Below are 15,158 nucleotides of genomic sequence, written 5' to 3' on the forward strand. Positions count from 1 at the left end.
ATCAGAAAACCGCCAAATATTACAGCTAAAATACAAAATTAAAACACTAAGGATCAGTTTACATTTAGGTTCATTAACATACAGAAGTATACAGGTGTCCTATTGTTGATTGCAACAGAGATCACTCATCGTAGCTGGCTATTAGAAAACCCATGTTAAAGTGACTTCAACAAACTAGTAGAGCATTATCTTAATAACACGAATGAAAATAGAATGTCACTGCACCAGACAATCCCATATGACTCGATGTAATCTATAGTGCAATAAAAAACTGGATATTAAAACATCAATGCAAGGATCTGATAGTATTCCAATTCCGGTAAGATATAACATGATCAAGAGTTGGAAATTTATTTAAACGATAAATGAGATCTGTCAACATTTGTTAAGAATCTTCGAATCATGTGAATGTCTCATAGTTGAACAATCCTTCTGTGTATATTTCAGCTCATTAATGTATGGGTAATAACAAGTTAAAAACCTAGAACCCAATACAATAACCTAAAGAAAACAAGGCACATGTGTGCATACTAATTGAAAAGTAAAATTAACAATAACATAAGGCGTATGGCTTTAAACTAAATTCCCACCAGACACTAAGAATACTTCTATGTTTTTTTGGCTGGTTAAAATGTAAAGGATTGGGAATTTGCTATTTATGTTGTCATTTTTTAGCATAATTTTCATTCTTGTCGTAATTTCACTTCAACAAATCATCTACAACTTAAATCACTCTAATCTCCCACCCCATGTCATCCCCAATTCTCATCTCCTTCACTCCTATCTCCATGTCTCTCTATCATCCTTTTTTTACACCTCCAACTCCCATTATATATTTAAATTTCAATTCTCCTAAACGTTACCTATCAGCTTCATAACATAATCAATTTAACAAAACAACAAGCAACAGTCTCATTCTAGACGAAACACCGCAAATTTAGCCATTTCTACAACAAAAATTGTACACATCAACATCAAAACAAAACCAAACTTCCAGCGTAATGTTATATGTGATTCCAATCAGATAAAAAAACTACGAAATGCACTTTCGCATTACATGTATCATCATAAAAATAGCGGTTCAAAAATTTCATTAATAAAAGAGAGAGAGATCATAATTAAACACTACCAACAAGTCGTACAGATAATTCAAATAAAAAAATAACCTGTATAACAACGGATTTGCCACTGATCTTCAAGTACAGTAACTCAAATTAGATTGATCTTCAAGTATTATGTCAACTTTTCCAAGTTATCTTTTCGCAGTTGAAGGCCATTATATGGACCAACACTTTTGAATTCAATATAAAACAGTGTATCACGCATAAAATTGCAAAGGAATTATTAATATAATTCAAAGACATAAATTATCAAGATCAATCAAAGGCATCATATATCGACATAACAAGAATAAATATTAAATATACTCAAATATAATTTAAAATTAGCAAGGAAACATCTCAAGGGCCTGCGTGCATTACTAGAACCAAGTCCTAAAGATTCTTCTGCAGTGTTCATGGATGTGTATAGTAAGCTATGCTGAATTACCTTTTTCAACCTTAATCTTTTTTCTTTCATTTCTAAAACACCCTACTTGAACAATATTCCAGTTGGGGCAGAACAGAGATGAGATGCTCTTGCATTGCACATCTTGCAGGCGGCTGTTGAGAAATGACCAGCAACTTTTTACTATTGAGCCAACTTTTTACTGCCACATCTGCAGCATTGCCTCAGACCTCTGGCATATTTTATAACTGCACCTACAATTGTTCCCAAAAGTTGCACGGCTTCTTTAAACTTCATTCTTGAATCTACAATACAAGCACACTTAGTAGGGAGATAATGTGCAGTTAAAAAAAATCCCAGAAATCATACTTTCTCTTTCTCATCATAAACCTAATTCTATAGAGGGAAACGAATCTAACAAATAATCCACTAAACTTATTTATCTAAACGAACAACTCATTTTGACAGATCAATCATTTAATAGGTAATAGTGATGTTTAGGTTCAAAATGTCCAAAACATGTTCTTACGATATCCTAAGCATGTCATACATATGTATGATACACACACAAGCACCTAAAGATAAACGATCTTTCATTAGTTTACACCAAACAAATTCAAGAAAAAAAGAACTAAAACCAGAAGACCAAAATTTTAACTTGAATTCATAGACTGGATACTTACTGGAAACTTCTACACACACATATACATTAAAAGATGCAAGTCAATCTTTACACAAATAACACACACCCAAATATATAAGTATATAACAACTATAAGTTATAAACTTTACATCAATCTAACGGAACACAAATCACCGAATTTAACAACTTCAAAATGATTCTAATCCTTTCAGAAACCTCAATACATACAAAAGAACGTAAGGAGGGTCTATCTTGTATACTTGATTTGGAGGCTTTAATGCAAAGAACTGTTGGTTTTAATCAACAGGGGTATATAATAGGAAAAATAGAGAAATCAAAGTAGAAAGGCAAAAGCTGTGTGATATATAGAGTGCAAAATACTCTATTAAAAATTACATTGAAGATTTGAACATTAATCCAATTTGATATAAAAATGAACTCAACTAATCAAGGATCTGATATTATAAACAAATATAAGTGCACTGCTGAATGAGGAGGATAATGAAACAAGATAATACATCAAGTTAGATGCTGCAAGTCAGAATTTACAATCTAAAAATAGTTCATTGATTCACATACTAGTAAAAACAATGAAACTAAATTGATTAAATAGCCAATTCGATAGCTTCAATTGTTGAAATGCTTTGATAAAACAAAGCTTTGTGATACAAGAAAGTAGTACAATACATGGTAATTATGAAACTGAAAAGCTAATGACCAACACTGTGCTTCGTTTTTTTCATATGCTATATATATATCTGCAATCACCACTTTACTCTAGTTCTTCAAACCCTTCAAGTGAAACAAGGCTCTCGCTGTACTTAGCAACTGTGCAGATAAAACTACCAGGAGGTGGAAGAAACTTCTTCGCAAGTTTTTTTGTGTAGTAATAATAATTACTGCCAGGACCAAAATATTTTTTTTTGACAACAATAAACTGTCCATCATCCAAATATAGAATTACCAGATCATCCTCTGACCTATTCTCAATATTGAACTGTTTAGTCCAAGACACATTACCACAATCCACATCAAATGTCCATAGACTGTAAAATGATTCACCAACATCAATGGATTCAGCATATATCATAGCAAGAGAACCTTCAAAATTTAAAAGACGTGACATTCTTGGTTCATTTCGCTCATATATGGGATATTTGCCAGGTACATGATATGGATACACTCTAAACACTTCCTCATGCAAATCAAACGATAGTAACTCGTAAAAGCCTTCGAAATACAATACCCCGTGGGTTTGAGGAAGAAAAACACCCACCTCTCCAGATGGATAAAACTTAAAAAACTTTATTGATTCAGGAATCTCGATCTCTTTCCAAGAATCCTCATTGGCTGAATACATCTCCACATGTACCGAATAAACAAAATCACGTGTCTTGTAACGAGCATACGCAGTGTACAAAACAATCCTAACAATCTTGTAATCATTACAAAAACCATCATAACCAAACCCTAGCTTAAACGAACAAAAGTGAAATGTTCTGGCAACTGGAGTTGGCTTAAATTTAGGAGTAGGTAGTATCTTAAATTTCCTAATCATCGGATTCCACAAATAAATAGTATCACATTCGAGATTGGCGAGACAAACAAGACCATTACAACACAATACGGAACCAGTCACAACAGTGAAATGTTCTGGCAACTGGAGGTGGCTTGATGTTTTATGATCAGTATCAATGTAAAACTGGTCTCCCAAAAGTTTGAGTATCGACAAGGGTTGTCGTTTCCGGGATTCAATCAAGTGAGTTTCGACGAATTGTGGGTTTAATATAAGAGATAGCCAGGATTTGCAAACTGATTTGCAGCGAAGGAGGGTTACAACAGGCAGTAAGACAAATATTTTGAGCATGAGTTCTTCAGGGAGTAATTCGATACCATACCTCTTCTTGCTGTTGCTGCTGCTTTTCTTGCTACTCTCGCTGCTGCTGCTGATTCTTGCCATCTTCCAAACCCTGATTTTGTTGTGTAAATTTGTGAATTTGATAAATGTGCCAACTGTGCTGGTGACGGGTTATATAACACTACCAAACCCTGATTTTGTTGTGTAAATTTGTGAATTTGAGAAATGTGCCAACTGTGCTGGTGACGGGTTATATAACACTATATTACCAGCGTTATATAGCTAATATTACTCGACTTTTTCCTGGATTTCTTTATTTACTAAAGATTTGTTGTTATAAAACTAGTAGGATAGCCCAATTGCATATATTTTCCTTTTATCTTTTCCTTTTATAATTTTATTTCTTTTCTCACTTATTTGATTGTGATTTTAAAAAATATTTTTAGATATTTTTAATCTATTAAAATTATAGAATCTCATGCATTTTTGCTAGATCGGGTTTCTATCTGTAATGACCAAAAATTTATTTTTTTAATTTGATGACACATATGTTATTTTAACCAACATACTCACCAAACACCTAATTATATCATAATTACTTTAATTAATATTCATTTTATTTATTAATATTCATTTAGTTAGTACCATTAATTCTCACTCATTTTACTTATTAATACTTATATTTATCTTTAAATCATTATTGTATAAAAAAAATTTATCATTAATTTTTATGAAATATTATTTTTAAATAATAATATTTTGTATTTTGTCCCAATACTGATACCTATATATATTTACTTCACGCTTATGTCCATCTGGTTCATTTTATAAGTCACTTTAACTTTCACGTAATTTTAGGTATTTTGACGCTATAGTTATTATTTTATTTTTTAAAATTTTCTTTTCTAAATAAAAGTTAAAAACAAATATTTTTATTTTAAAAAATTAAAAAGTCTCAACTTTTACCTAAAGTTTAGTGCGGATAATATAATGGACCAGAGGGAATATCTATTTATAGCAGAATATTAATATTTATGTAATATTTATTCCACACTTGTTCAATCAATTAACACACAATTAATATGCACATTTATATTTAACTCGTTATTATATATTTGAAAATAAATACATATTTATTTTATGGACAAAAAATTAGTGTAAATCATTTCATGGTAAACCCTTACATTGTCTATTTAATATTAATTTCATTTATTATTCATTTATTAAAATTTTGCATATTTAATATGTGTATTATCTATAAAATATTATTATTTAGTGACTATGAATACATGTATACATACATTAATACATGCATACTTATACATATACACATGTGCATGTATAATAATATTTAGTTAATGATTGATTTTTTATTTTGAAATAAAATTGTACCTATCTTTAACCTAAGTTTAAATTCTGAAAATGAGAATTCTTACATTATTAATTATCAGATTAGTAATATGAACAAGTGAATAATAATTGATAAGTAAAAACAAATATAATTATTTATAATTTAAATTTCACTAAAATCTAAAAAAAACGAATTTGAATTAAATTTATGTTTGAATAACAGGTCTTTAATGTTTGAATAATTATCGTATATTATATTTTATTTATTAATTTTATGGGTGATGATCATATATCACGTAAATCTAGCTATCGAATATTCGAATGACTCTCATATACGAACATCAACAACGTATAATATTCATAAGTTAATGGAATCTTTTATAATTTTGAGACATTAATGAGATCTTGCGGAGATGTTAATCTTGTGGAGACATTAAGCCGATTGAATACAGGTTTTTTCACATGGTCAATAGTCGGTCAAAATTAGAGTTTTTTGAATGAAATCAAAGTTATAGTTAGAAGTTTTCGTGGTGATTTGAACTGTTTTCCGGTGAAACTTCAGGTTTCTTAGATAAACAAATTTTCGTTAGTACAAACATATATATCATATGAGTTGTTATGTCCAACCGCCATGAAAGTAAAAGAAAGAAAGAAATTATATAGTAGAGAAAGGTGGGAAAGTAAAAGGGACGGGGAAATCGTAATTGAGAAATTTGGGGGAGAAGAGATATATGGATTATTGATAGGAAATGTTGATGCATGTGTGTACGTATTAGGAGTGGAGAATAAGTTCGAGCCTTCCCAACAAAAGCCCATGGAAAAAACTTAACCCAGTCTTTAAATCTTTGTATACATGTGCTTACTACTAATATGTTAAATTTATAATATACATAAATTAATATTTTAATTATATCCAATTTTTACTCTGATTAATCCCCGAATTATCGATCAATCCTTAATCGATACCTCTACCAATTAGTCATGATTTTTTATTTTTACAACAATGAGTGTACGTAAAAGTAAACCTTTTTGCTTGTGATTTATTCAAGTATTTAGCCATGTATTGGTCATGTGCGCCTTGGGTCGCACTAAGTTGACTAGTAGGGTGATGTGACAAGAGGCGTAGGTATGATATTATCAATTTTGTACATGTCGCTGTCATGTCGGTCAAAAGTTCACTAGCGAGAGTTCGAAGTTAGTATTTGTCTTTTTGGCCCAAAAATAGTCTTTTTTAGTCTATTCTATCTTTGTCATTTTTCTTTCAGGCGGGTCATTTGGGCTCAGCTTGTATACGTTTGGCTTATCACGTACCATTATTGCCCTACAGGTGATACACATGTGTATCACAAATCAATTTTGTTTTTAGTTTTCTTACATGATACCCTCCGATAAAATATAATTAGGTTGATATAACTGATGACTTATGCAAATGTCTCGGCATCTCGTATATGCAAAATAATCTGGACAGAAATTTTATTATATGTGATGAGGTTGATTGGAGCAGAGATTAATAAACTCCAACAAACCAAAAATAATCATGATGGGTTTGTGAAAATCAATTTTGATATTGATTTTATCATGTTAAATGGCATTTTAAGTTAATTTAATTATTTTAATTAATGTCATATTTTCAGTTACGTTTTGGTTTTGAGTTATATACAAGACTTCACATTTGGGAAAATATACTGTTGTCATAAACTCGTATTTGTGAAAATCCTGAGTACTACTCTCTTTTTTTTTCTCTCCACAAATAGACGGATTATTAGCATTGGGTTTCCGAGAGAACTGAGATGCAGCTCGTTGTTGAGCATTATGTGGCTGTGGACCAACCCAACACATCGTGGGGCAATAATATGTTACAAAACACTTAGTCTTCTGGAGCGTTAGGTGACTCAGTTGTTTGTTACTCTATTAGAGTTTGATAAAAATTTTGTTAGAGTTAGGTGATTCTCTCCTTCATTTTGTCAAATTAGTCTCTGATTATATATTCATTTCGCATTTATTTTATTAATTAATTTATTAACTCTTTTTGTTAACTGGTAATATATAACTGTATCACTGTTACTTGTATAGTTATTCATTCCCAACATACAATACCATTATGAAATGTCTCAAAGCTAACTAGCAAAATCTTCATAAACACCGGGAATAAATAAAATTTAAATTTGAAGTCAATAAGAGGTAGAAAACATATACCAATGAGCTTTGACATAAGTTTGGGCAGAGAAGTAGTGAAATTAACCAGCAATTTAACATAATATGAATTAAATTTAGGGATTAAAACATATATGAATTATATAATTAATTTTGTAATATGTATAAAACTACATCTATCTTCACTTATTTCCGGATAAAATTGATTTAAAAAAATTATGTTCAAGTTTAAGTATTAAAAATTTTATAATTACTTTAAACAATCAATTTTCTACATTCAATCAAATTTTATGTTTTATGAAAATAAAAGTTATAGAATTACTTAGAATATCTTCGATGGAGTGTGCAAGGAGGTTGATAACGCCATTTGACATGTAGTGGTTTAACACCCTTATTAGTACTGATAAGATGTTATAAGGGTGCGAATTTAGGATGCCAAACATTTTCATCCTATTAATTTCATTTGTTGTCTCAATATTGATTAGCATATTATATTTCTATTACTTATATTTTTATTTTTTCTTTTAAGTTATTTAAGTTGACATCTCATGATACTAATCATTACAGAGTTTTTTAAAAAAAAGATGCTTAAAATAATTTGAAAGAAAGAGAATATAAAACTATACTCTTATGAAATTTTGAAATAGTGAAATTTTTCATTGAGAGAGTGACGTGAATTAGTTTCTCTTGGTCCCGAATTCTCATTTTTCATTCTTCATTTGGCTCCTCACTCTTCTACTAATTTAAATCAACTTATTCTACCAATTTAAATTTTATTTTACATTGACTTCTATATTATTCTAATTGATATTTCTAACTAAAATAATTTTAAGCAAAGTAAATGTAATTAGCTGACTTTGGTTGATATAGAGTTTCGGGCTAAGACAAAATAATAAATACCACTGATCTGTTTTTAAAAAATTATACTCTTGAACTAGGATAAATAAAATAATACATATTATTCTTCAATGAAAAAATATATATAATTGATTAAAACAAAAATATAATTAAAATAAAAATATAATTTGTCCAACTGAAAAATAAAATATATACAAATTATCCGGACTAAAATAAAATTATCTTATAGATCTGAATTTCAAAAAATTAAAAATAAATTAAAAATAATAAGTTCAATTTTGTCGGTGTAATATGCCTCAGGCTAAAATAATAATATAAACTAATGATTCAGGATAAACAAGTTAATATCAGATTAAGCATAATTCTTATCATATAGATCTGAATTAAAGATTAACTTTTAATTATAACAAGATTACTATATTTTTAAACATACATAGAATTATTAATAAAATTATATCATTCAATTAGTAACATTGTCTTTTTCAAATAACTCTTATAGTTAATCGATTAAGTGATAACTCGCTAAAATAATTTCTTTTTAAGGTCCTAGGAGACATTGTATATTTACTCTGAATAAAATAATATACTCACTATAATAACATTTTTTCCGGGTACCAAGACTATTACTATATGCGACGCCGTCAATCCTGGGGTTAGGAATGAGGACCCACAATACTGATAAACTAATATAATATAGCAGTAGAAATATAATAAACTCCAAAACTACTGGGATCTAAACAGGATAAAGTATGAGACAAGATTACAACTACCAACTGGAATATTATAATTACAACCCTTATATATATAAATTCAAAATATTCGATTCCGACTTGAAATCGACAGATAACCCAAGTGTATCTGATCTAACTAATATAGTTTCCACCAATTAACTAAATTCTTTTTAAAATTACCAGTATTTGAAATCGTTTAGACTCTTTCAAGTCGAAAGTCATTCTAAGGTTCAATTCTAGGATTTAAGGGAAAGATAAGCAATTGAAACGAGGAAACGTAAGTCGAGGAAATGAGCAATCACTAAACATAGGTATTAACAAGATGGTTCACAAGAAATAATACGTTGACATGCGTTAGATTTACTGTTATAAAGATCTATGTAAACAAGGTATTAAACGACAAGGCTTAACAAAATATTAAAGATCAAGGGTCTTTGTGTAGTACAGGGTATAACGAAAGTAGGATAAGGTGTTTGAAATGAAATAGGTCAACAAAAAGGTTTATCAATTTGTATTCATCAACTGTATCAATAAGATCATCTATTATATCAATGTATATGTTAGATATAATTGATGATATCTGGACAGAAACTATCAGAAGTTCTTATCAGGACTTATAATAGTATTTAATGAAGAGCGACGTCATCAGTATTTATATCAGTACTTGATGATCAGCAAATTATGTCATCGGGATTTGTCATATCAGTAGATATTCGAGGAGGAAAAGGAAAGCATGAATTCAAGGCGGTGAAGGACTTTATCTCAGAAATAATCATACATATAGGTTTCTTTATTTTAATAAAATAGGCTTCCTTATTTGATTGTATAGTTGTGCTCTATATAAAGCACATATTAGGTTCATGCTATATGCATTGTGAATATTGTTATGTCATTCGCATAACCTAACAGCTCTCAAGGATATTTGTTCATCCTTTCGAGAGAGTACGTTTCTAATGAGTTTTTATATGTTAATAAAAAATTGTTGATTATGTTGAAGCTTTATCGAATTATTAGCATAAACTGTATTCACCCCTCCCCCTACAGTTAATTACGGACCTAATAATTGGTATCAGAGCTTGTTGTTCATATACAAATAATTAAAGATCTGAAAAGCAATCTTTAATGGCAAAAGAAAAAGAACCACGGAATCCACAACCACCACCCCCGGCCACATCACATATCAACAGCAACATGAGTAGGTATGAAGCCGTCAAGGTATCAATCCTGAAGATACATGAATATCCAATCTGGAAAGTCAAGGCTATGTGCTTGGAAGCCAAAGGAAAAAGTTAGAAGAAAAGGCTACTCCAAAGGAAAAGTTATGATTGCAGAGTCAGATAATGAATCATCAAACTCTGATGATGACTCAAATACTGGTAATGAATCAGATGCTGACAGTGATCATGACAACAATGAAGACATGAAGCAAATGGATGCTGCTCTACTGGTTAAAAGCTTCAAGAAGATGGTCAAGAAATAGAGAAGATTTTCCAGAAAAGGTTCCATTTCCTCAAATTCTGATAAGAGGAACAACAGAAGAAATGCTAATTGGAAGGAATCAAAATCTGGAAAACTTGACAAGTCAAAGGAAAGATGCTACAAATATGATGGAATTGGACACTTTGCAGCTAATTGCAGAAAACCCAAAGCTGGGAAGAAACAAGCCTTGATCTCAAAGAAGAAAAACTGGAATGATCCATCAGAATCAGATGATGAGGTCAATTATGCTCTCATGGAAAATGCTGATATAGAGGTTGACAATGTTGAATCAAAGGTACATCAGACTACCCGTGCTTTTGATACCGATGATATCTATAAATTAAGAGTGTTTCTTAAATCTCTGCATGTTAGTTATAGGGATCAAACCTTAGAAAATAATAGAATCAAGAGTGAAAACTCCGAGTTAAAGAAAAAAATGATCACCTAGAAACTGAGTTGTTTTTCATGCTAGAAATTTGAAAAGAAAGAGATAATGTTGTTTATGTTAAAAAAAAATTATTAGAAAAGCATGTTTATCTAGAAAAGGAGTTATCTAAAGAAAGAGAGGTTATTAAATTTTTGACTAACTCGGGAAAAACAACTCAGGAAATTCTAAAGAATAGATGTTGGAGATCAGGATTATGATATGCTGATAGATCTAATTCTGATAAGAAAATTGAAAAAGAAACCGAGAAAAATAAACCTGTAAGTACTGATACTAAGGTCAAACTGAACAAGGTTCAGTTGAAGACCATTATGTTTAATCCAAGTGCTGATGCTGTTAAATCAGTTAATGAGGTAGGTTCAACCTCAGCACCTAGATCAAACTTACTTAGTGATAAGAGTGAACATGTTCACATAAAATCAGTGAATATTGGTTTAATGACTCAGAAACAGCTTAATCAAAAGCTGAAGGATTTACACAAGAAAGACAGAAAGAAAAGGCCTAGGAAAAATATAAATGGTAAGGTAGGTGTTAATAAGAATGGTAATTATGTAACTCCTCTCAATGCACCTAGAAAGGCTTGTTTGAACTGGGGTAGTACTAATCATCTTGCTAATTCTTGCAGGAAGAATAAAGAGATAAATATTGTTCCACCTAAATCAGAGTTTAGGAATAGCATTTAGATATAAATCACAGAGTTCTTGTTTTCATTGTGGTAGTGTTTGGAACTCTATTTATAAATGTAAAGAGTATCATAGTTTGTATTATGATTATTATGAACTGAAACCCTCTTTAAATAAGGCAAAATCTGTTTCTGCATGTGTAAATACTGATAGTATGAATGTTAACATAAACTCTGATAAAAAGTCTCATGTTGCATATGTTAACAAACTTAAAAAGACCAAAGGATCCAAGCAAGTCTGGGTCCTTAAAAACAATAATTGATTTCAAATACTGATTGCAGGGTAATAGGAGGAATACTCTAGTCTTGGACAGTGGATGCTCAGGACACATGCTACTTACTGCAGCCCAGGAAGAAAAACGTATAAATCTCTGCTATCAGAATTTGAGGAGAAAGTCGGCCCAAGTGTTTCTTATGGAGATGGCAACATAGGAAAAATCTTGGGATATGGAAAAATCAAAGTTGGAAATCTTATCATTGAAAATGTAGTTCTGGTTACAGGACTCAAGCATAATCTGATCAGTGTGAGTCAAATCTGTGACAGAGGTTGCCATGTGAATTTCTATGAGGAGCATTGTGAAATTTTCAGAAAGACTGATGGCAAGATTGTAGTGACTGGTGTAAGACATGCTAGTTTAAATGAGGCCAGGGTCTCCACAGAACCTAATGAACCAGAAGTTTGTCTACTTAGTAGAGCATATGTGAAAGACAGCTGGAACTGGTATAAAAGACTTTCTCACCTCAATTATACAATATCAATAAAATTGTGAGGAAAGATCTTGTGAGAGGATTTTCCAATGCAGTGTTTACTCCTGATGGATTATGTGACTCATACCAGAAAGCCAATCAAAGGAAAATATCTTTCAAGAGTAAAACTGAATCCTCCATTCTTGAACCGTACCATGTACTTCATATTGATCTCTTTGGTCCAGTAAATGTTATGTCAATTACCAAGAAGAGGTATGCACTCGTAATTGTTAATTATACAAGATACACATGGGTGTATTTTCTGCACACCAAGGATGAATCTCCATCCATTTTTCTTGATCATGTAAGAGAGATGGAAAAAGGATCAACAACAAAGTGAAAGTGGTTTCACAAGAGGTACAATTGACAAAAATCTCTTTATAAATACCATGGTAAGGATTTGTTATTAGTATATATATATATATTGATGATATCATTTTTGGATCTACTAATGATAAACTTTGTGAGAGATTTGTAAAGTTAATGCAGTCTAGGTATCAAATGAGTATGATGGGAGAATTGAATTATTTTTTGGGGTTACAAGTTAAACAGACTGATGAAGGGATCTTCATAAATCAATCCAAATATACCAGGAATTTGCTCAAAAGATTTGGAATGCAAGACAGCTCAACTGCATCAACTCCCATGGCCACTGCAACCAAGTTAGATTTAAATACTGGTTCTTTAGTAGATACTAACTACGGAGGTATGATTGGCTCACTCCTATATTTGACTGCTAGTAGACCTGATATCATGTATGTTACATGTCTTTGTGCAAGGTTCCAAGCTGATCCAAGGGAACCTCATCTATTAGCTATGAAAAGAATTTTAAATATCTCCAAGGCACCATGAATCTGGGATTATGGTATCTTAGAGATTCAGACTTTAAGCTAATTCGATATTCAGATTCTGATTTTGCAGGATGCAAAATAGACAGGAAAAGCACTTCTGCAAACTGCCAATTTCTTGGTGGCAAATTGGTTTTTTGGTATAGCAAGAAACAATTCAATTTCCATATCAACTGCAGAAGATGAATATATTGTTGCAGGAAACTGTTGTGCTCAGATTCTATGGATGAAGAATCAGTTGTTGGATTATGGGTTAGACTATTTTGCTATTCCTATATATTGTGATAATCAAAGTGTTATTGCAATGACGGGAAATCCAGTGCAGCATTCAATGACTAAACACATCAGCATCAGGTACCATTTCATAAGGGAACATGTGGAAGCAGGTACAGGGGAATTGGTCTTTGTTCCAACAGATCAGTAATTAGCAGATATATTCACCAAGACTCTCTGTGAAGCTACTTTCAAAAGATTGGTGAATGAATTAGGAATGATATCAGGACAATTCTGAAACTCTGATAATTAAGAAATAACTACTGACAGTTAGAGTCTGGTATCTTATCATTATGTGTCAATACTTGTTAGTTATTGATAATTATGTTTAAATTCGGATGCCATGAAGCATGCAATTAAATTCATTCAATATATGTATGTTAAACTCTGATTATGTGTATAACCTCTAATATTGGTCAAACTTGTTTTGACTAATAGATCATGATCTATGAGTTGTGTGAAAATATTTAGAGAAAAACAGAATTAAAGAGAGGCAGGATCCTTCCTGACAAAAGGAGAGGTAGATGAGAGATAGGATTTAGTAATCCTTGTGAGGAAACTCTGATTATTAAAAGTCATGAGTTGTGTAGTGTGAGGAGTAGTGAGACTACTTTAAAAGAATATAGAGATTAAGTGATACTTGTTATATTTTGCAGGTGCACAGAGTACATATGAAACAGCTGCTGAATAATAGTCTGTTGACACTTCGATTAACTCTGATGTACCAAGTGTTGTTAATCTCCCTGCAGGTCTAAGTACTGATACTTTCTTGCAGTCCATTCAATCTACTATTTCACCACATGTAGCAATCCCCATTTTTACTGAAAAATAGTCCATTCACTACTAACCACCACTTGAAGTAATCCATGTTATTGCTGAAGATGTAGTAGCACAACTGCCCATTCATAAATTTTTCTCCATATCAGGACCACCACAGCACTCTACAGGAACTGAGGTGCTGGAAGTAAATTTAGAAGCTCCAGTTCATTTATCTAAAATTCTTGAAGATGTGGAGTTTACTACTACTGGTATTGAAGCTTCTGAAGCTGTTGGATACATACTGCATCAATTTTTTATTCTATCTAAAATGCTAAAGCTGGTGAGGAAGTTCAGCAGATAGTTCAAAATCCAGTTGCCAAAGGAGAATCTAATGATGCTGAAGAAGCTAATATTTCTAATGTTCTTATAGATCTTGAAGATGATCTTTTCTTTCCTAAAAGATATGCCTACTCATGTAAGGCAACAGAAACTGAAAGAGTTAGATGCCAAGAAGAAGCACGATTATTTTGATGCTATCTGGAATGCTAAATAGAAAGATGATACATATCCTATTTCTAGAACAAATGTTGTTGAACATCTGGAAATAGCTGAAAAGAAAATTCAAAATCCTGATATGCTGACTCATCTAAAAACATCTACTCTAGTTGTCAGATCCTTACATACAGCCCAAGAAGTAACTACTTCTCAAATCAATCAGATCAAAGAATCAGTAATTGTTTCAAGGCTGACTACTCATCAGGAAATTCAAAAAAAATTGCACCAATTGTTGCCAAATAAACTACGATTGAAGCTAATCAAGCTAGA

The 15,158-nt window shown here is 31.3% G+C and overlaps 1 protein-coding gene across 1 annotated transcript; it reads right to left on the reverse strand.

Moving 5' to 3' along the window:
• Positions 1-2,921: 2,921 nt before the first annotated feature.
• Positions 2,922-4,241, reverse strand: LOC141703097 (F-box protein At4g22390-like). Its single transcript, XM_074506700.1, has one exon. It carries the CDS (start codon positions 4,107-4,109, stop codon positions 2,922-2,924), a length of 1,188 nt encoding a protein of 395 aa, XP_074362801.1. The 5' UTR covers positions 4,110-4,241.
• Between the last annotated feature and the right edge of the window lie 10,917 nt (positions 4,242-15,158).

Source organism: Apium graveolens, unplaced genomic scaffold (genome assembly GCF_009905375.1).
Source record: "Apium graveolens cultivar Ventura unplaced genomic scaffold, ASM990537v1 ctg6215, whole genome shotgun sequence".
Taxonomy (NCBI): Eukaryota; Viridiplantae; Streptophyta; class Magnoliopsida; order Apiales; family Apiaceae; genus Apium; species Apium graveolens.

Bases quoted from the DNA above. Each gene is read 5' to 3' on its own strand.
- LOC141703097 (XM_074506700.1), bottom strand. From the start codon at position 4,109: ATGGCAAGAATCAGCAGCAGCAGCGAGAGTAGCAAGAAAAGCAGCAGC.